Consider the following 22894-nt stretch of genomic DNA (forward strand, 5'->3'; position numbering starts at 1 on the left):
AGATTACGCAACAATTTCAACAAAGGACACCGGGCGGACCCCTGGTAAATGTAGTCTCTTATGGCCAATCTTCCATTGATATGCCTACAAATACGTCACAATGCTGCAGACAACTTGGAGAAACGATAGAAAGGGCAGGCTAATTTGTGGCGCTTTCACAGCCATATAAGGAGACAATGAAAAACAGCGTCAAAAATCCTGCTCATTTCCTGTTTGAAGTTTCATCTTGGTTTCGCCTGTTGCATCAGTTCTGGGGCACTCACAGATAATATCTTTGCAGTTTTGGAAACGTCAGAGTGTTTTCTTTCCAAAGCTGCCAATTATATGCATAGTCGAGCATCTTTTCGTGACAAAATATTGCGCTTAAAACGGGCACGTTTTTTCATCCAATAATGACATAGCGCCCCCATAGGTTGAAGAGGTTAAAGCACAGTCAACTTGGTGTATGTAAACTTCTGACCCACTGAAATTGTGATACAGTGAATTATAAGTTAAATCTGCCTGTAAACAATTGTTGTAAAATTGACTTGTGTCATGCACAAAGTAGATGTCCTAATCCACTTGCCAAAACTATAGTTTGTTAACAATAAATTTGTGGAGGGGTTGAAAAACAGGTTTTAATGACTCCAACCTAAGTGTATGTAAACTTCCGCCTTCAACTGTAGTCAGTCGCACAACTAAATGCATTCAACTGAAATGTCTACCCCGTTTAACCGAACCCCTCTGAATCAGAGCGGTGCGGGGGGGCTGCCTTAATCGACATCCACACCATGTGCAAAAGGGTAACAGTTGTTGGGGGTGATTCAAACCAGCAACCTTTCGGTTACTGGCCTAGCGCTTTTAACTGCTGCATTCAGGCTGTACTGCAACAAATGTAATCCAACAAAATGTGTCAAGGGGTATGAATACTTTCTGAAGGAACTATCTCCTAATAATATTGCATGTTTGAGAACTTGTGATTGGATGACAACAAGCTACATGCACCTCTCATGGAAAGCAAGAGCACCAGCTGCATAAATGATAAAACATTTCTCTCTCTGCAGGAAGCACAATGTAGACCATCTACATTGTGAATTCACTGTATTTTTTCTTATTTTAACTTAACGGCTTTAAACTGTATAACTGATCAATGCAGGTTATTTAATAGTAAACAAAATCAAATCCTATGAAATTACGTCAACACATACTGGAGGAGTTACTGGCTTGGTACAAGTGACTAGCTTAACTAACGAACTTGGTACATCGGTCGCGGTGCGCATGACCAGAATGGCACATCGATGAACTGCAAAAGGCACATCCCATTTCTGTTAGAAAATTGAGAAAGAGGAGGAGTTGGACTGTTTTGTGCCCAAAATGGACCTTTAAGAACAATTTTCCATTTGTCACATTCCTAGTCTATGGTATTCTCTCTTCCCTCTTTTAAACTCACCAGACAAAGACTTGGTGATCCCCCATGAAATCAGCCCTATAGCCTGTTCATATGAACCCTATTTCCACTTGGCAAATGCACACACACACTCACTCACCCACATGAACAGCGACCCAAGGCCAGTGGGGGAAAGTCCATGGCTGTTCAGCAGGAAGTACGGAATGTGGGAAAAGGTCAGTGGTGCTAGCTGATCCGCAGAGCGTCCCTACACACACACACACAAACAGAGAGCGTCTTCAGCTCAGGGCTCTCCCGTCCCAACAACGAGTCTGTTGAAAAACACCAGCCTTTCCTGCCCCAGGGCTCACATGTGCTGGGGTTTGGAGGCTAGCCCACTCACTGTGTGTGCATGTGTTTCTCTCTGAACAACAAGGCCTACACATTAATGCCAATGGGTTAGCTTATTGTTTCTCTCGCTACTCTTTTTATCTCTCCCTTTTTCTATCTTCTCTCTGTTAGTGATTAGTTGATAGAATTTCAGTGATTTAGATTAATTTCTTAACAGCTGGCTCTCCTCAGCAACAAAATAACTCCAGGCCTGCATCAAAAACCTCTAACCTGGCCCATATGCTATGTTTCTATGGGGAGGCTGTTTCTGTCTCTCTGGGTTGGAGGTGTGCTGGTTAAGGCTTGCTCAGCTGCAGAGGGATCTGTTGAATGAGACCAGATCAAAGTCTCTGTTATTACAAGTGTTTCCAGAAGAGACTGCCGGTTCCATGTTCAAGCCTTTCATTGTCTCTCAATGTGTTGTTTTAACTGGGTAGAAGTGTTTCATGGATCTGATTGGATGTCTAACTTTGTAAAATACATTTAGATTGGACAGTCACTGTATTCTGTGATAGCAGCTCTGATTGGCTGCAACCCTATCCTCATGACACACCACCGATTGGGAATAAATAATTCCTCTGTAAAACATCTGTACTAACTGGCTGTTCCCCTCCTCCCCAGCAGGGCGGCGATGGTGTTGCAATGACCGAGGGCGGCTGAGAGTCAGGGGAGAAGCTACGCAGCACCATGGAGGGCACCAGGGCTGCCGTTTTAGTGCCGGTCAAAAGCAAAGCCCCTCGACGGGATCGGAGGCGGCGTGTCGGGGCTTTGGTAAGGAAAGGGGGAGTCTGCCAGAACGGGACCACCTCCCCACATGGGGAGTACACCTCGGACGGAGTGATGGGGCTGGAGTCCTCCTTGGAGGTGCTGAAACCATCCCTGCTGTCGAAGGGGCTGAGAGAGAGAGTGGTGGAGAAGGAGGGGGCGCGAGGAGCAGAGGTGTCACCTGAGAGGGAGGAGGGCCTTGGCTCCTGGGACATGAAGTCTCATGACGAAGAGGTTGTGCAGCAGGAGCAAGAGGATCAGCAGGAGAAGGGGAGTAGTAACAGCCACAGCACCTCCAATACGGACAGCCCTGCCCTCTCCAGTAGTTGCACAGGTGAGACACACACACTCACAAGACCTGGGTTCAAATATTATTTAAAGTTTCTCAATTACTTTCACACACATTTCATAGAAAGTATTCAGATATTTATTATTTGAATATTGGCATGTATTTGAAAATACTAAAATACACTTACTCAAATACACTCCCATCCCCATTGTATTTGAAAATAGTATTTGAAATATGTATTTGAAAATACTTTCAAATAGTAGGCTGTTTATAGGAAATTATTTAAATACTTTCAAATACTTCCAATTAGGGCTGTGACAGTCCTGGAATGTTGTATTACGGTTATTGGCCAGCCACATGACCACAGTCACCGTTATAAACGTTGGAATGTTTTTTTTATTATTATTATTTTTTAGATTCACAGTTTCCCCTCTCCTCTGCTCTGCTCCTGACTGCATGTGCTGCTGCTGCTGCAGGGAGGGGAGGCGTTGCCCAGGCTTGTTTACTACAACACCTTGCTTGTTTCAGCGAGGAGCAACAAAGTTTCATCACATTCTAAAGAGTCCATGTTACTGCGGAAACGGACTCAAGCGTGCAAATGCCAGGTCCTTCCATCTTCAGTTAGCTGGTCGTTCCACACAACAACAAACGGTTTTGATGTTTTTGGTGTGTTTTATATGATATTTATACAGTATTTGTGCCATCCCTACTTCCAATAGAAGTAGTTGATTCAGGCCACATTATTTGAAAATAGTCAAATAGACAGAAAATTGTTGATGATTAGTGAGATGTGTGTTACATCTATTTTGATCGTGGTTGTTCCTGTAGCATAAACACAGCATCACCTTTTACTGTATTTATTCTCACAAAGTAAAGTCCCTGTGATGTTTACCTTTAGACATAGCGCCTATAACCCAGTCCCCTCGTTGACTTGAGAGAACTCTGTGTTCCAATCTAGTAGAGGTCGACCGATTTATGATTTTTCAACGCCGATACCGATTTTAATGGAGGACCAAAAAAAGCTGATACCGATTAATATATATATATATTTTTTTTATATATTTTTTTATATATATTTTTTAAATAATGACAATTACAACAATACTGAATGAACACTTATTTTAATATAATACATCAATAAAATCAATTTAGACTCAAATAAATAATTAAACATGTTCAATTTGGTTTAAATAATGCAAAAGCAAAGTGTTGGAGAAGAAAGGAAAAGTACAATATGTGCCATGTAAAAACACCTAACGTTTAAGTTCCTTTCTCAGAACATGAGAACATATGAAAGCTGGTGGTTCCTTTTAACATGAGTCTTCAATATTCCCAGGTAAGAAGTTATTGAAGACTCATGTTAAAAGGAACCACCAGCTTTAATGTTCTCATGTGTATATATATTATATATATATTTATATTTATTTATTTAACTAGGCAAGTCAGTTAAGAACAAATTCTTATTTTCAATGACTGCCTAGGAACCGTGGGTTAACTGCCTGTTCAGGGGCAGAACTACAGATTTGTACCTTGTCAGCTCGCGGATTCGAACTTGCAACCTTTCAGTTACTAGCCACAAGGCTATCCTGCCACCCCAAAATACTTTAAGGTACTTTTATATTTGACAACTTTTACTTCTACTTCACTATATTCCTAAATAAAATAATGTAATGTTTACTCCATATGTTTTCCCTGACACCCAAAAGTACAAAAGTATTACATTTTGAATGCTTACCAGGACAGGAAAATGGTCCAATACACTCACTTATCAAGACAACATCTCTGGTCATCCCTACTGCCTCTGATCTGGCAGACTTTTACTAAACACAAATGCTGTGTTTGTCATTAAACACAAATGCTTTGTTTGTAAATTATGTCTGAGTGTTGGAGTGGCTACACGTCAAATAAAAAAAGAAAGTACAATTGTGCTGTCTGGTTTGCTTGATGTAAGGAATTTGAAATTATTAATACTTTTACATTTTAGAAATTCCATTTACTTTTGATACTTAATTTTAAGTATTTTTAAAACCAAATACCTTTCGATTTTTACTCAAGTAGTATTTTACTGCGTGACTTTCACTTTTACTTGAGTCATTTTCTATTAAGGTATCTTTTACTCAAGTATGATAATTGAGTACTTTTTCCACCACTGCCAATTTGTGCACATTCATTGTTCCATAACGTCATTGTGTGAATTGTTTGTTTGATTGTTAGTGTCTATCTATTACCCATTACATACACTACATGGCCAGAACTATGTGGACTCGCCTTCAAATGAGTGGATTCAGCTATTTCAGCCACACTCGTTTCTGACAAGTGTATAAAATCATCAAGTCAGTTCATCAAATTCCTTCCCTGCTAGAGCTGCCCCTGACAACTGTATTGTGAAGTGGAAACGTCTAGGAGCAACAACGGCTCAGCTGTGAAGTGGTAGGCCTCACAGAACGGGACCGGCAAGTGCTGAAGCATGTAGCGCGTAAAACATTGTCTGTCCTCGGTTGCAACACTCACTACGAGTTCCAAACTGCCTCAGGGAGCAACGTCAGCACAATAACTGTTTGCCGGGAGCTTCATGAAATGGGTTTCCATGGCCAAGCAGGCGCACACAAACCTAAGATCACCATGCACAATGCCAAGCGTCAGCTGAAGTGGTGTAAAGCTTGCCGCTATTGGACTCTGGAGCAGTGGAAATTCATTCATTGGAGTGATAAATGGCGTTTTACCATCTGGCAGTCTGACAGACAAATCTGGGTTTTAAATCTAACTTTATTTGTCACAAGCGCCGAATACAACATGTGTAGATGTTACTGTGAAATGCTTACTTACAAACCCTTAACCAACAGTGCAGTTCAAGAAAGAGAATAATAAACCAAATAAACCTAAAGTAAAAAATAACACAATAACGAGGCTATATACAGGGTGTACCGGTACTGAGTCAATGTGTGAGGGTACAGGTTAGTCGAGCTCTTTTAAACATGTAGGTAGGGGTGAAGTGACTATGCATAGATAATAAACAGTGAGTAGCAGCAGTGTACAATACAAATGGAGGGGAGGGGGTGTCAATGTAAATAGTCCGGTAGCCATTTGATTAATTGTTCAGCAGTCTTATGGCTTGGGGCTAGAAGTTGTTAAGGAGCCTTTTGGTCCTAGACTTGGCGCTCTGATACCACTTGCTGTGCACTATCAGAAAAAAACAGTATGACTTGGGTGACTAGCGTCTTTGACAATGTTTTGTGCTTTCCTCTGACACTGCCTAGTATATAGTTCCTGGATGGCAGGAAGCTTGGCCACAGTGATGTACTGGGCTGTACGCATTACCCTCTGTAGCGCCTTAGGTGAGATGCCGAGCAGTTACCAGTCCAGGCGGTGATGCAACCGTTCAGGATGCTCTTGCTGGTGCAGCTGTATACCTTTTTGAGGATCTGGGGACCCATGCTAACCCTTTTCAGTCTCCTGAGGGGGAAAAGGTGTTGTCATACCCTCTTCACGACTATCTTGGTGTGTTTGGACCATGATGTTTTGTTGGTGATGTGGACACCAAGGAACTTGATACTCTCGACCCGCTCCACTACAGCCCGTCGATGTTAATGGGGGCCTGTTCGGCCCGGCTTTTTCCTGTAGTCCACGATCTGCTCCTTTGTCTTGCACACATTGAGGGAGAGGTTGTTGTTGTCCTGGCACCACACTGCCAGGTCTTTGACCTCCTCCCTATAGGATGTCTCATCGTTGTCGGTAATCAGGCCTACCACTGTTGTGTCGTCAGCAAACTTAATGATGGTGTTGGAGTCGTGTTTGGCCACGCAGTCGTGGGTGAACAAGGGAAGTACAGGAGGGGACTAAGTACCTACCCCTGAGGGGCCCCAGTGTTGATGATCAGCATGGCAGATGTGTTTTTGCCTGCTGTTACTACCTGGGGGCGGCCTGTCAGGAAGTCAAGGATCCAGTTGCAGAGGGAGGTGTTTAGTCCCAGGGTCCTTAGCATAGTGATGAGCTTTGTGTTGAATGCTGAGCTGTAGTCAATGAACAGCATTCTCCCATAGGTGTTCCTTTTGTCCAGGTGGGGAAGGGCAGTGTGGAGTGCGATTGATATTGCGTCATCTGTGGATCTGTTGGGATGGTATGCGAATTGGCGTGGGTCTAGAGTGTCTGGGTGGATGCTGTTGATGTGAGTTATAACCAGCCTTTCAAAGCGCTTCATGGCTACTGACGTGAGTGCTACAGGGTGGTAATCATTTAAGCAAGTTACCTTTGCTTCCTTGGGCACTGGGACTATGTTGGTCTGTTTGAAACATGTAGGTATTACAGACTTGGTCAGGGAGAGGTTGACAATGTCAGTGAAGACTGTTAGGGTTATTTTCCTTATTTCCTTATCAATCAGTTACTCATTGGTGAAATAAGCATCATGACTATCTTTAATTAAATAATTCAAAAACCTTTATTAATACAATTGCAGACAGAAGTTGACAAAACAGGAACATAGCATGAATGTTGCTGAGTAAGTTCTGCATCAAACAAAAGGTCTCAAGTTGTTTTATTAAACTGAATTCCCACCTTAGTGATGTCACTGACTACTTCCATAGCTATACAAACATAGAGTTTCAGTGTTTATCTAAAAGCTAGGCAATAAATGTCCCCTCCCCAAAGTTGATTTATTGTGGAATGGCTGAGTAGTCTCTTATCAACCACACTCCCCTGCAGAGAGAGAGAGAAATTATTCTAATACAGCAAACATTTTGGTACAACCCTTTTCATGACCCCTAGGTGAACCCGACAAGACCCTTGCCAGTTGGTCCGCGCATGCTTTGAGTACACTTCCTGTATTCCATCTGGCCCCGCAGCTTTGTTAATGTTGACCTGAAAAGGCATTTAGCTCATCTGGTAGGCTCGCGTCACTGGGCAGGCGGATGCTAGGAGGACGATACCCTCCACAGTACATACTGCCAACTGTAAAGTTTGTTGGAGGAGGAATAATGGTCTGGGGCTGTTTTTCATTGTTCGGGCTAGGCCCCTTAGTTCTAGTGAAGGCAAACCTTAACAGCATACAACAACATTCTAGATGATTCTGTACTTCCAACTTTGGGGCAACAGTTTGAGGAAGGCCCTTTCCTGTTTCAGCATGACAATGCCCTCGTTCAAAGCGAGGTCCATACAGACATGGTTCGTTGAGATCAGTGTGGAAGAACTTGACTGTCCTGCTCAGAGCCCTGACCCGCAGCAATGTTCCAACATCTAGTAGAAAGCCTTCCCGCAAGAGTGGAGGCTGTTATAGCAGCAAAGCGGGGACCAACTCCATATTAATGCTCGTGATTTTGGAATTATATGTTCTATGAGCAGGTGTCCACATACAATCAATTGGTCGAACGAACAGAGGACTTTCGGTCATCCAAGATTTCTTTAGTCGGTGACAGCCCTAGTACCAATAACAAATAGTCGGCAATTAGCCTTTAACTTAATTTGCAGGCCTAGATCTCATCCTACAAATGGCTTTTGAGAATAGTTAGCCCTGTGTCCTCGAGAGGCCCATTGACTTCTCCAGATACAGACACCCTTTGATATGGAGAACTGCCTCTGTTTGTGTTTTACGAACGAGAGACCGTTTTCTCCAGTCCACTTACACACACACACACACACACACACACCGCCATTCATGCGTGCATACTCACACACGCATGCACACCCTCACCAACTTACACACACCCTCAGTACATGGAGCAGTTCAATGTGTCCCGGTAAAGGCCTCTGGTGGTGTTAACGCTGAGCTGCTCTCCCTCAGAGCATTTACACCAACCACAGTCAGACCAAATAGCTACTGTACCAAGAGGACACTACTCTCACGGTTTCCTCCACCAGTGGCTCCCGACACATCCTCCACGGTGTTCTATTAAAATCAATGGGAGACATTCTATGAGGTAGTGCAACAGAACTAGGTGGAGGTCTGGGAGTAATGGAATGAGAAACCTTGTTCTCTACAGGACCATGTAGACATACTGTCCTTTATTCTCCCGTAGAAGATACTTCTCTATTTCCTACAATCTGGTCATATTTGGCCTCCTCTCTCCAAGCTCTGCCAACCTAAATGTTCCAGTCTGGTCAGTCGAGCTGTGTGTGTTTGTCTTGGCAGGTGGGAGATGGCACCTTCTCAAAGGAACTAATGTGTTAGGCTGTGGTCTAGTGCGGCGGTCAGGTCAGTTGAGGTCTCTGAGGTCTTCTTTTTTGTAAAAACATTGAGAATGAGTCAGACTACACTACACACTATTAGGGTTTCAAGTAAACAGTATCTCTACAGACAAGTAACATCTAGTGTTTCCCTCAAAACAACTACACTCTTGTCATGCAACTATGCCACTGAAACGTATTAATAATACCACTCTTCTCAGGTGCTGGACAACAGGCAGTTTACGTACTGACGGTAAAAATACTGGAGATGGAAAACAACTCCATATCTACTCAGTGTTTGAGTTTGGTAGTTTACCCCAAGGAGGCACATTAAGGTGGCAATGAGGTGCTTCATGTTTAAGCAGAGTTTACGTTATACGAATAGAAAAGCAAGTTCACTGAATTCCTTGTCATTGAAACCTAGTGTTGGACTAATACGGTTGCTTCTACACCTGCATTGCTTGCTGTTTGTGGTTTTAGGCTGGGTTTCTGTACAGCACTTTGACATCAGCTGAGAAGAGCTTTATAAGAAGGGCTTTATAAATAGATTTGATGCACACTGGTGCTTTCTCAATGAATCTTTCCTAACGTCTTCTCTCCTCGCCTCCTTCTCAGCCATATAGGAGAAGACTTAAGGTCCTTCCCCACTGACCCTCTTCTCCAATGTTTTTTGAGAAGGAGGCAAGGAAATAAGATGCAAGGAATGGAGGAAAGATTAATTGGGAAACAGGCTCTTAGAGAGACGATAGTGGTCATGGATGAGGCATTGAGAACCCCCTCGGCTGGTCTGTCAGTCTGTCCTCATTCTGGGGGAGTTACTTCTCCTCAGGTGCCTCGGCTCCACACAGCGGAGCTCAGACCCTCTTCCTTCTCTTCCTTCTCGCTCTCTGTGTGGCTCTCCGCTGCCTGACCTGCCCTGCTGTGCTGGGTTTCCTATGTGTTCATCCTGGCCTGGCCTAGCCTAGCAACGTAGCCCTGCCATCAGGTTAAGCCTAGAATTAAATGGATAGAATAGAACACCAGTAACGTGGTCCTAAATTCTCAAGTGGAAAATTGCATTGAAGTGGATTGTCCCTACTCCATTCTGTTTCTATGGTGTGTAGCGGATAGAACAGAAGGCACTTGTTTCCAAATTCTGAAATGGAACGTTGCCTTATAACGTAATGTCCCTCCTTACTATTCTAGTTTTAAACAGGGTGTTGGAGAAATCCCCCGAGCAACAGAACGGATAGAACAGAACACATGGTTGGAATGGAATGCCACTTTAATCGGATTGTCCCTCTTAGCCGGTGTTATTCTATGGTGTCTCCTACCCCTGGCATTTCTAGCATAGCTCCTGGGCTCCACTGGGAGAACCCTTTGGCAGGCAGCGGCAGAGATTACACCTCGGGGAGGGAGCAGGCTGGAACTCACCAGCACTGGGCAGATCCTTGACACATACACATTTACACAGTGGTTGAAGAAGTACTCAATTGTCATACTTGAGTAAAAGTTAAGATACTTTTACTCGAGTCATTTTCTATTAAGGTGAGTCACCCAGTAAAATACTAGATTAAAAGTCTAAGTATTTTGTTTTAAATATACTTAAGTAGCCAGAGCCACACTGACATTATTTACAAGCAAAGCATTTGTTTAGTTAGTCCGCCAGATCAGAGGCAGTCGGGATGACCAGGGATGTTCTCTTGATAAGTGTGTGAATTAGAAAACATTTCTGTCCTGCTAAGCATCCAAAATGTAATGAGTACTTTTGGGTGTCAAGGAAAAAGTATGGAGTAAAATAAAAATATAGTGAAATTAAAATATCATTAGTAAAGTACAGATACCCCAAAAAACTACTGAAATAGTACTTTATGGTATTTTTTACTTAAGTACTTTAATCACTGCACGTATACATAACATTGTTGAGGGAGTGTTGGTAAATGTACACATAGCCCAGTGATACACGCAAAGCCATAAATATACTGTCCAGACTGGTGGCACCAACATTAACTTTAACATTTTTAGTCTGACTCCAGTGTCATCCTTATCTCACTTCCTTCTCTTTACAGTCACTCCAGTATTACAGAGAAATGCTTTCATATTACACACATTTCCATGTGGATTGCTAACTATATGAGTAATTGAACTGTTCAGTAATCCCAAATATAATACAAGTACATTTATATGATGAGATGTTCCTTGTCTGGTAATGTGATCAGGAGAAACTCCTGTCCCTAGGTAAAGTCAGTCAGGGATTCAGGGCCCAAGAATAACAGAACCTTCCCTTGTCTATATTTCTCCAGATCTGTCCCAGACATCGTCTCCGTCACTGTCGGACCAACTCCTCCTGGGTCGAGAGGATGGGACGGGGGCCTTGATCAATGTGGAATGTCGTATCTGTGGAGACAAGGCCTCAGGGTTCCACTACGGAGTACACGCCTGTGAGGGTTGCAAGGTGAGGAAGCAGGGATTGAAGGGATGGGAAGATCCCAGGAGGCTCCCAGAATGTGTTACGTAAAATGTATTGGAGCAGCTCTTTGCATAATTTATAAACTGCAAAGTCTACTGCTCTTTTTACCTAATAAACCCTTCCTCACTGCTCAGGGGTTTTTCCGGCGGACCATCCGCATGAAGCTGGACTATGAGCGCTGTGAGCGCAGCTGTAAGATCCAGAAGAAGAGCAGAAACAAGTGCCAGTACTGTCGCTTCCAGAAGTGCCTGCTGCTGGGCATGTCCCATGACGGTGAGACACAACCACCTTCCTCCTATTCTCACATGTTTACTGGAGAAAGTACCCCATCAGTGAGTATTTGTGAGTATTCCCAATTTATAGATGCAGACAAAAATAAGTTTTCCTGCTTGTTCCCAGCGATCCGGTATGGCCGTATGCCGGAGGCAGAGAAGAGGAAGCTAGTGGCTGGCCTTCTGGCGGGAGAGAAAGCCCCGACCACCAACCCTAATGGCTCGGATCTCAAATCCCTGGCCAAGCGGGTCAACAACGCCTATCTGAAGAACCTCAACATGACCAAGAAGAAGGCTCGCAGCATCCTCACCGGCAAGACCAGCTCCAGCCCAGTAGCGTATCCATATGTAAATTAAATATACTGAACAAAAATATAAACGCAACAATTTGAATGAGTTACAGTTCATGGAAATCAGTCAATTGAAGTCAATTCATTAGGCCCTAATCTATGGATTTCACACGAGTGGGCCAATCAGAATTGGTTTTTCCCCACAAAAGTCAGCATTGTTGATTGCAATCTCCCTCAACTGGAGACATTTGTGGCATTGTGTTGTGTGACTAAACTGCACATTTTAGAGTTGCCTTTTATTGTCCCCAGCACAAGGTGCACAGGTGTAATAATCATTCCATTTAATCTTCTTCCATCTTCCATTTAAGCTTCTTGATATGCCACACCTGTCAGGTGGCTGGATTATCTTGGAAAAGGAGAAATGCTCATTAACAACTTTGGGCACAAAATTTGAGAGAAAGAAGCTTATTACATTTGATTTCAGCTCATGAAACATGGGACCAACACTTGCGTCTATATTTTTGTTCACTATACATATAATACTTTAACACCAGCTCCATACTCTTTCCATATGTAAATATTATACATTTTATATATGAACTTCAGTTCCAGCTTCATACAGTACACACATAATACTTTAACACCATCTATAGCCCAGTACTGTGTATACATATTCTGCATGCTGACTATAAAACACATGTTACCCTTAGACCAGCTCCGATTTTCATCTCTATTGACCTCCAGAGTCGATGTCAGTATGCAGGAATTCTAATCAGTATAATTTTAAAAATTTCCATCAACATCTGTCAATTTAATCTAGAGAACTGTTTTTGCATGGGCTGCGTCTCAACCCACTGCATCCGCATATGTCGCCTTCCGCATCTACGGTGAAAGGTGGCAAAGCTTGAGCTGTGTTTTTCAGATCATGAGACATCCCAAAAATCTGTGTTCTCACAAAAATGTCTGTAGCGTCTGAACGCTCCCATGAACACGATGGTGTTCTCCGTTTTGCTTTACGGCCCCCATAGGCCTTGCGGAATTGATCTGAAGTTGGTACATCTGATCTGCCAACTTCTGTCTGAACCATTTGGGCTACACACTAATATGAGCCCTCTGTGGAAAGGCAAGTGTCTCATGAACATGTTGGTTGTTTTGCTTTTGGTTGCCTTACAAGACTAGTCTGAATGGAAAGATTCATGGAAGTACAGTGCCTTCAGAAAGTATTCAGACCACTTGACTTTTTCCACATTTTGTTACGTTACAGCCTTATTATAAACTGGATTAAGTTGTTTTTTTCCCCTCACCAATCTACACACAATACCCCATAATGGCAATTCAAAAACATGTTTTTATATATTTTTGCAACTGTATTAAAAACTGATATGACATTTACATAAGTATTCAGACCCTTTGCTCAGTACTTCGCTCCTCCGCTCTCTCCACTGGCTTCCAGTTGAAGCTCGCATCCGCTACAAGACCATGGTGCTTGCCTACGGAGCTGTGAGGGGAACGGCACCTCAGTACCTCCAGGCTCTGATCAGGCCCTACACCCAAACAAGGGCACTGCGTTCATCCACCTCTGGCCTGCTCGCCTCCCTACCACTGAGGAAGTACAGTTCCCGCTCAGCCCAGTCAAAACTGTTCGCTGCTCTGGCCCCCCAATGGTGGAACAAACTCCCTCACGACGCCAGGACAGCGGAGTCAATCACCACCTTCCGGAGACACCTGAAACCCCACCTCTAAGGAATACCTAGGATAGGATAAGTAATCCTTCTCACCCCCTCCCCTTTTAAGATTTAGATGCACTATTGTAAAGTGACTGTTCCACTGGATGTCATAAGGTGAATGCACCAATTTGTAAGTCGCTCTGGATAAGAGCGTCTGCTAAATGACTTAAATGTAAAATGTAAATGTAAAAGTCCCTTTGACAGTGATTACAGCCTCAAGTCTTCTTGGGTATGACGCTAAAAGCTTGGCACACCTGTATTTGGGGAGTTTCTCCCATTCTTCTCTGTAGATCCTCTCAAGCGCCGTCATGTTGGATGGGGATCGTCACTATTTTCAGGTCTTTTCAGAGATGTTCGATCGATCGGGTTCAAGTCTGGGCTCTGACTGTGCCACTCAAGGACATTCAGAGACTTGTCCTGAAGCCGCTACTATCTTGTCTTGACTGTGTGCTTAGGGTCGTTGTCCTGTTAGAAGGTGAACCTTTGCCACAGTCTGAGGTCCTGAGTGCTCTGGAGCAGGTTTTCATCAAGGATCTCTGTACTTTGCTAGGTTCATCTTTCCTTCAATTCTGACTAGTCTCCCAGTCCCTGCTGCTGAAAAACATCCCCTCTTGGCATTCAGGCCAAAGAGTTCAATCTTGGTTTCATAGTTTAGTGCCTAAAATAAGGAGTTATAAGAAAGATCAAGATTATTATTTTTTTATCTTATATTTTTGAAGGAACTCTGTTTATTCATAAATTAAGCTGTTATTCAATGCCAAATTCAATGTTTCATCAAACAATAATACTTTTTTCAAAAATGATATCTTAAGTAATTTCCATGCGCTTCAATTGTGTCCATAGCCTTTTTGATTCTGTAATTTTAATCAACGCTAATTGAAGCAACAGGCATGTAGCCTATACTTTAGAATGGCAGTCTGAGGCACAGGAGCACCAAGGTGCACAGCTGCACTAAAACTTCACTTCTTCTCACACTGTCTAGCTCTCCAGTAGTGTTGGTTGTCTAGCAGCTGTGTATAAACTTGTGGTAAAAATCCTAGTTGTCTCAAGGCCTTATCACTGTTGTGTCTGAGACGGGAAGCACAGGGGAAGAGGCCAAAATGTCAGTGTCACCGTTGTATGCAAACACTGTTTCTTCCTAAACCAGGCACAGGCAGAATGCAATTTCCTGTGAAAAGTCTGTTACTGTTATTATACTTCTATGGCTTAACTAAATAACTTCTCTCTCCCTTTTCTCTCCCCTCTCTGCAGCCCTTTGTGATTCACGACATGGACTCCTTGTGCCAGGCTGAGAACGGGCTGGTGTGGAAACAGCTGATCAACGGCACGACCCCCAACAAGGAGATAGGGGTACACGTGTTCTACCGCTGCCAGTGCACCACGGTGGAGACGGTCAGGGAGCTCACTGAGTTTGCCAAGAGCATCCCCGGCTTCGTAGACCTCTTCCTGAACGACCAGGTATATACAGCAACGCCACTTTCAATCAAATCATTAATCAATAGTTTTGTTATCCAAGTTGGAAAGTTATTGTGCAGCCAGGTATTGCGTCTGCTAAATGGCATATATTATTATATATTATATATTATATATAGCAAGCTATGATATATTTAACCAATAAGGCAAGAGGTGGTGTGGTATGTTGGCCATTATAAACCGGATCATTTAGGGTCCTGGAGGCTGATTGGCTGAAACAGGATTTAATCTGTGTGTGTATGTAAGACAATCAGGGTTTCTGTTAGGAAAATGTGGCGCCGGAGAATGTGACCGGAAAGATTTAAATTTACCGGCCATTTAAGAAATATACCGGACCAATATGCATTGGGTGCATAACCCATTAGGGTGTCCATGTTGCTCAAAATGACAGTCACATTTAGATCATGGTAATGCATCTTAATAGGACATGCAACTTTTGTAATGAAGCAGCCAATAAAACATTATTTTTAAACATTTGGTAAAATGCAATTCATGGGGAAAACACCATTCTAAACAGTGCACCTGATAGTGGTTGCATATGTGACAGACAAATATATCTGTTAGAAACTTAGGGGGAATCTAAAGATACAACAACTAGGATGCTTTGCTAATATGACTAGAATGCCTTTGGCTTCTGGACAATTCAATTAAGTTTATATGAAAGCCAATAGAACAGGAGAGAAATGGCATAGTGGTGGGTCCAATAGAACAGGAGAGAAATGGCATAGTGGTGGGTCCAATAGAACAGGAGAGAAATGGCATAGTGGTGGGTCCAATAGAACAGGAGAGAAATGGCATAGTGGTGGGTCCAATAGAACAGGAGAGAAATGGCATAGTGGTGGGTCCAATAGAACAGGAGAGAAATGACATAGTGGTGGGTCCAATAGAACAGGAGAGAAATGGCATAGTGGTGGGTCCAATAGAACAGGAGAGAAATGGCATAGTGGTGGGTCCAATAGAACAGGAGAGAAATGGCATAGTGGTGGGTCCAATAGAACAGTAGAGAAATGGCATAGTGGTGGGTCCAATAGAACAGGAGAGAAATGGCATAGTGGTGGGTCCAATAGAACAGTAGAGACATGGCATAGTGGTGGGTCCAATAGAAATAGAACAGTGGTGGGTCCAATAGAACAGAGAGAAATGGCATAGTGGTGGGTCCAATAGAACAGGAGAGAAATGGCATAGTGGTGGGTCCAATAGAACAGGAGAGAAATGGCATAGTGGTGGGTCCAATAGAACAGGAGAGAAATGGCATAGTGGTGGGTCCAATAGAACAGGAGAGAAATGGCATAGTGGTGGGTCCAATAGAACAGGAGAGAAATGGCATAGTGGTGGGTCCAATAGAACAGGAGAGAAATGGCATAGTGGTGGGTCCAATAGAACAGGAGAGAAATGGCATAGTGGTGGGTCCAATAGAACAGTAGAGACATGGCATAGTGGTGGGTCCAATAGAACAGTAGAGACATGGCATAGTGGTGGGTCCAATAGAACAGTAGAGACATGGCATAGTGGTGGGTCCAATAGAACAGTAGAGACATGGCATAGTGGTGGGTCCAATAGAACAGGAGAGAAATGGCATAGTGGTGGGTCCAATAGAACAGGAGAGAAATGGCATAGTGGTGGGTCCAATAGAACAGGAGAGAAATGGCATAGTGGTGGGTCCAATAGAACAGGAGAGAAATGGCATAGTGGTGGGTCCAATAGAACAGTAGAGACATGGCATAGTGGTGGGTCCAATAGAACAGTAGAGACATGGCATAGTGGTGGGTCCAATAGAACAGTAGAGACATGGCATAGTGGTGGGTCCAATAGAACAGTAGAGACATGGCATAGTGGTGGGTCCAATAGAACAGGAGAGAAATGGCATAGTGGTGGGTCCAATAGAACAGTAGAGACATGGCATAGTGGTGGGTCCAATAGAACAGTAGAGACATGGCATAGTGGTGGGTCCAATAGAACAGGAGAGAAATGATATAGTGGTGGGTCCAATAGAACAGGAGAGAAATGATATAGTGGTGGGTCCAATAGAACAGGAGAGAAATAGCATAGTGGTGGGTCCAATAGAACAGGAGAGAAATGATATAGTGGTGGGTCCAATAGAACAGGAGAGAAATGATATAGTGGTGGGTCCAATAGAACAGGAGAGAAATGATATAGTGGTGGGTCCAATAGAACAGGAGAGAAATGGCATAGTGGTGGGTCCAATAGAACAGCAGAGAAATGGCATAGTGGTGGGTCCAATAGAACAGGAGAGAAATGACATAGTGGTGGGTCCAATAGAACAGGAGAGAAATGGCATAGTGGTTGGTCCAATAGAACAGGAGAGAAATGGCATAGTGGTGGGTCCAATAGAACAGGAGAGAAATGTCATAGTGGTGGGTCCAATAGAACAGGAGAGAAATGGCATAGTGGTGGGTCCAATAGAACAGTAGAGACATGGCATAGTGGTGGGTCCAATAGAACAGTAGAGACATGGCATAGTGGTGGGTCCAATAGAACAGTAGAGACATGGCATAGTGGTGGGTCCAATAGAACAGGAGAGAAATGGCATAGTGGTGGGTCCAATAGAACAGGAGAGAAATGGCATAGTGGTGGGTCCAATAGAACAGGAGAGAAATGGCATAGTGGTGGGTCCAATAGAACAGGAGAGAAATGGCATAGTGGTGGGTCCAATAGAACAGTAGAGACATGGCATAGTGGTGGGTCCAATAGAACAGTAGAGACATGGCATAGTGGTGGGTCCAATAGAACAGTAGAGACATGGCATAGTGGTGGGTCCAATAGAACAGTAGAGACATGGCATAGTGGTGGGTCCAATAGAACAGGAGAGAAATGGCATAGTGGTGGGTCCAATAGAACAGGAGAGAAATGGCATAGTGGTCCAATAGGAGACATCCAATAGAACAGTAGAGACATGGCATAGTGGTGGGTCCAATAGAACAGTAGAGACATGGCATAGTGGTGGGTCCAATAGAACAGTAGAGACATGGCATAGTGGTGGGTCCAATAGAACAGGAGAGAAATGGCATAGTGGTGGGTCCAATAGAACAGTAGAGACATGGCATAGTGGTGGGTCCAATAGAACAGTAGAGACATGGCATAGTGGTGGGTCCAATAGAACAGGAGAGAAATGATATAGTGGTGGGTCCAATAGAACAGGAGAGAAATGATATAGTGGTGGGTCCAATAGAACAGGAGAGAAATGGCATAGTGGTGGGTCCAATAGAACAGGAGAGAAATGATATAGTGGTGGGTCCAATAGAACAGGAGAGAAATGATATAGTGGTGGGTCCAATAGAACGGGAGAGAAATGGCATAGTGGTGGGTCCAATAGAACAGGAGAGAAATGGCATAGTGGTGGGTCCAATAGAATAGGAGAGAAATGGCATAGTGGTGGGTCCAATAGAACAGGAGAGAAATGGCATAGTGGTGGGTCCAATAGAACAGGAGAGAAATGGCATAGTGGTGGGTCCAATAGAACAGGAGAGAAATGGCATAGTGGTGGGTCCAATAGAACAGGAGAGAAATGGCATAGTGGTGGGTCCAATAGAACAGGAGAGAAATGGCATAGTGGTGTGTCCAATAGAACAGTAGAGACATGGCATAGTGGTGGGTCCAATAGAACAGTAGAGACATGGCATAGTGGTGGGTCCAATAGAACAGTAGAGACATGGCATAGTGGTGGGTCCAATAGAACAGGAGAGAAATGGCATAGTGGTGGGTCCAATAGAACAGTAGAGACATGGCATAGTGGTGGGTCCAATAGAACAGTAGAGACATGTCATAGTGGTGGGTCCAATAGAACAGGAGAGAAATGATATAGTGGTGGGTCCAATAGAACAGGAGAGAAATGATATAGTGGTGGGTCCAATAGAACAGGAGAGAAATGACATAGTGGTGGGTCCAATAGAACAGGAGAGAAATGGCATAGTGGTGGGTCCAATAGAACAGGAGAGAAATGGCATAGTGGTGGGTCCAATAGAACAGGAGAGAAATGGCATAGTGGTGGGTCCAATAGAACAGGAGAGAAATGGCATAGTGGTGGGTCCAATAGAACAGTAGAGAACAGGAGAGAAATGGCATAGTGGTGGGTCCAATAGAATAGAGACATGGCATAGAGACATGGCATAGTGGTGGGTCCAATAGAACAGTAGAGACATGGCATAGTGGTGGGTCCAATAGAACAGGAGAGAAATGGCATAGTGGTGGGTCCAATAGAACAGGAGAGACATGGCATAGTGGTGGGTCCAATAGAACAGGAGAGAAATGGCATAGTGGTGGGTCCAATAGAACAGGAGAGAAATGGCATAGTGGTGGGTCCAATAGAACAGTAGAGACATGGCATAGTGGTGGGTCCAATAGAACAGTAGAGACATGGCATAGTGGTGGGTCCAATAGAACAGTAGAGACATGGCATAGTGGTGGGTCCAATAGAACAGTAGAGACATGGCATAGTGGTGGGTCCAATAGAACAGTAGAGACATGGCATAGTGGTGGGTCCAATAGAACAGTAGAGACATGGCATAGTGGTGGGTCCAATAGAACAGGAGAGAAATGATATAGTGGTGGGTCCAATAGAACAGGAGAGAAATGATATAGTGGTGGGTCCAATAGAACAGGAGAGAAATGGCATAGTGGTGGGTCCAATAGAACAGGAGAGAAATGATATAGTGGTGGGTCCAATAGAACAGGAGAGAAATGATATAGTGGTGGGTCCAATAGAACGGGAGAGAAATGGCATAGTGGTGGGTCCAATAGAACAGGAGAGAAATGGCATAGTGGTGGGTCCAATAGGGAAGTCATTGGAAATACATTTTCCAAAATGATATAATTACTCCAGTCTATACAGAAATAAGAAGAATCGAGGATCATTAGCTTCCTTAAAAATATTGCTGTGGATTGTTTCAATGGCTGGTGATCTCACATTAGTTGACTTTTAACTTTTTAGTTTTTATTATTTTATTTCAGATTTGTACGATTAAGCACGCAAATTATTTTGATAAATGAAAACATTGTAATTTAAATTAAACCGTTCCATGAAAATTTGCATATGAAAGTCATAACTGTCATAGAACAGTAGAAATTGTAGGATAAATTTGTAAGCTTACCCAAACTTGAAACTCGCAAACCGCCTATGAAGTCTTTTTTAAAATAATTACCTCCATGTTTCCATGGTCAGATTTTGACTATAGGCAACTTTGAAGCAAGGTAAGACATGCCTCTTAATAGGAAATAAAACATTCAGGTTTCAAACAATGAAGTATGTTTTCTAAATGCATACTGCCTCCAGCTCACATTGTAAAGTGGTGGGTGAAGCGCTGATAGCCTTTTGCTATCAGCATAACTATCCCTTCTCCCAGCTGCCAATCGCCCTGTTCTTGAAGAACCTCACTCGCATTGGCGCTCTCAAATATCTCAATTACTATTAGCCAATGCCTGTCACGTGATAGGATCCTTCTCACAGGCATCTCAGGTCGAAAGTAGGCTAGAGAAGACGGACACATCGGATGCAGTGGCGCCCGTCCTTCTTATCGAATATTGAAGAGGTCCACATGTTCTTTTTGTCAGCCAACAAGATGAGTAATGAAGAGCAAAATCCCTACCTATGGCAATCTACTATCCCCCATTGTACAAAAGTTGACCTATTCTATTGGTCAGCTTGTCGTTCTGTGCGAGAAATAAATATTCCAAACAGACTGGGTCAGTTGTGGGATGATGGAGCCCAAATTAATACAACCACTGAACATAAAAAAATAAAGCAAAGGCGGCTGATGCAACAGATCAGAAAGTTTAGCTTCAAATGTTGATCAACTATTAGGCTATTTCTTCACATTATAAGCGCAGCAATGCGCACATGGCAGTAGGCTATAAGCCCAAGTGTTACAAAGAGCAATTAGCGGGAAAACACCGTTCTCCAAAGTGCACCGCAAATGTGAGCAGTTTCATATGACAGAGATGAAAATAGCCTTTAGAAATGTAGAGGCAAGATCAAAAGATGCAACAACTAGCATGGGTTGTTAATGACTAGGATTGAGAACATGAGAGAGATATTGGTTTCAATGGCAAATAAGGAAGTGCTTATAAAATAATCGCCTTAACATTCCTGTGGTTGGAACACGGTAAGACATGCCTCATAAAATTACTAAGAAACATCCAGGTTTTAAACAATTAAGTTTATGGTTAAATAGTTTCAAAGTGTTGACAATCAGCTCAGATTGTAAGGCGGGTGATGTTGCTTTGCACAACAGGCACTGGCCTTGCTCTTCTATCTTAACGAACAGTGCCTTGAGTATGACAGAATCAAGCCTTTAGACGATAATATTAATTATCTTACATTATATTTGTCAAACATGACTGGCATTTAGCCTATATCTATGTAATTTAAAAGGCTAATTAAAGTTTGACTACATTTTCAGGCGCCTCCCTCCAAGTACAGGGGCCTATCACCTACAGTTTGACATGTAGGCTTATTATGCATGTATTGGGCTCCCAAGTGGCCCAGTGGTCTAAAGCACTGCATCTCAGTGCAGTCCCTGGTTCGAATCCAGACTGCATCATATCCGGCCGTGATTGGGAGTTCCATAGGGCTGCACACAATTGGTCGGGTTTGGCCGGGGTAGGCCGTCATTGTAAATAGGAATTTGTTCTTCAAATCAAATTTTATTGGTCACATGGTTAGCAGATGTTAATGCGAGTGTAGCGAAAACTTGTTCCTAAGGATTCTGAAGCAAGGCGAGAATATATGTAGGCGCCATCTTGCTCTTAACTGACTTGTCAAGTTAAATAAAGGTTAAATAAAAAAATATGAACATACACTTATGTTTTTCTTAACAGAATAGCTAGTGTTTTTTTGGTTTTCAGATCAATTTAATTGGAAATTTTGGTTAATGGCCTTGGTGCCCTGGCAGACCTTGGCCTTGCCCCAAATGGCCTTGCCCAATCAGAGTTCAGGACCCAAACTACTATAATATAACATTACATTTTACATTTACATTTAAGTCATTTAGCAGACGCTCTTATCCAGAGCGACTTACAAATTGGTGCATTCACCTTATGACATCCAGTAGAATAGTCACTTTACAATAGTGCATCTAAATCTTAAAGGGGGGTGAGAAGGATTACTTATCCTATCCTAGGTATTCCTTAAAGAGGTGGGGTTTCAGGTGTCTCCGGAAGGTGGTGATTGACTCCGCTGTCCTGGCGTCGTGAGGGAGTTTGTTCCACCATTGGGGGGCCAGAGCAGCGAACAGTTTTGACTGGGCTGAGCGGGAACTGTACTTCCTCAGTGGTAGGGAGGCGAGCAGGCCAGAGGTGGATGAACGCAGTGCCCTTGTTTGGGTGTAGGGCCTGATCAGAGCCTGGAGGTACTGAGGTGCCGTTCCCCTCACAGCTCCGTAGGCAAGCACCATGGTCTTGTAGCAGATGCGAGCTTCAACTGGAAGCCAGTGGAGAGAGCGGAGGAGCGGGGTGACGTGAGAGAACTTGGGAAGGTTGAACACCAGACGGGCTGCTGCGTTCTGGATGAGTTGTAGGGGTTTAATGGCACAGGCAGGGAGCCCAGCCAACAGCGAGTTGCAGTAGTCCAGACGGGAGATGACAAGTGCCTGGATTAGGACCTGCGCCGCTTCCTGTGTGAGGCAGGGTCGTACTCTGCGGATGTTGTAGAGCATGAACCTACAGGAACGGGCCACCGCCTTGATGTTAGTTGAGAACGACA

General features: G+C 43.5%; 1 protein-coding gene across 5 annotated transcripts in view; it reads left to right on the top strand.

Moving 5' to 3' along the window:
• The window catches only part of LOC118377612 (peroxisome proliferator-activated receptor delta-like), a 46876-nt gene that overhangs the window by 17603 nt on the left and 6379 nt on the right, over positions 1-22894 (top strand). Inside the window, exons 1-6 of one of the 5 annotated variants that reach the window (XM_035764561.2) lie at positions 2592-2855; positions 3287-3476; positions 11249-11400; positions 11550-11688; positions 11815-12035; positions 14956-15162. In XM_035764561.2, coding sequence (XP_035620454.1) covers positions 2745-2855; positions 3287-3476; positions 11249-11400; positions 11550-11688; positions 11815-12035; positions 14956-15162 — 1020 coding nt within the window. In that variant the 5' untranslated portion in view covers positions 2592-2744. Of the gene's footprint in view, positions 1-2377; positions 2856-3226; positions 3477-11248; positions 11401-11549; positions 11689-11814; positions 12036-14955; positions 15163-22894 lie in introns of those variants that run through there. The other 4 variants (XM_035764562.2, XM_035764560.2, XM_035764558.2 and 1 more) reach the window with 4 other exon arrangements.

The sequence above is a fragment of the Oncorhynchus keta genome, chromosome 21, assembly GCF_023373465.1.
Source record: "Oncorhynchus keta strain PuntledgeMale-10-30-2019 chromosome 21, Oket_V2, whole genome shotgun sequence".
Lineage (NCBI taxonomy): Eukaryota > Metazoa > Chordata > Actinopteri > Salmoniformes > Salmonidae > Oncorhynchus > Oncorhynchus keta.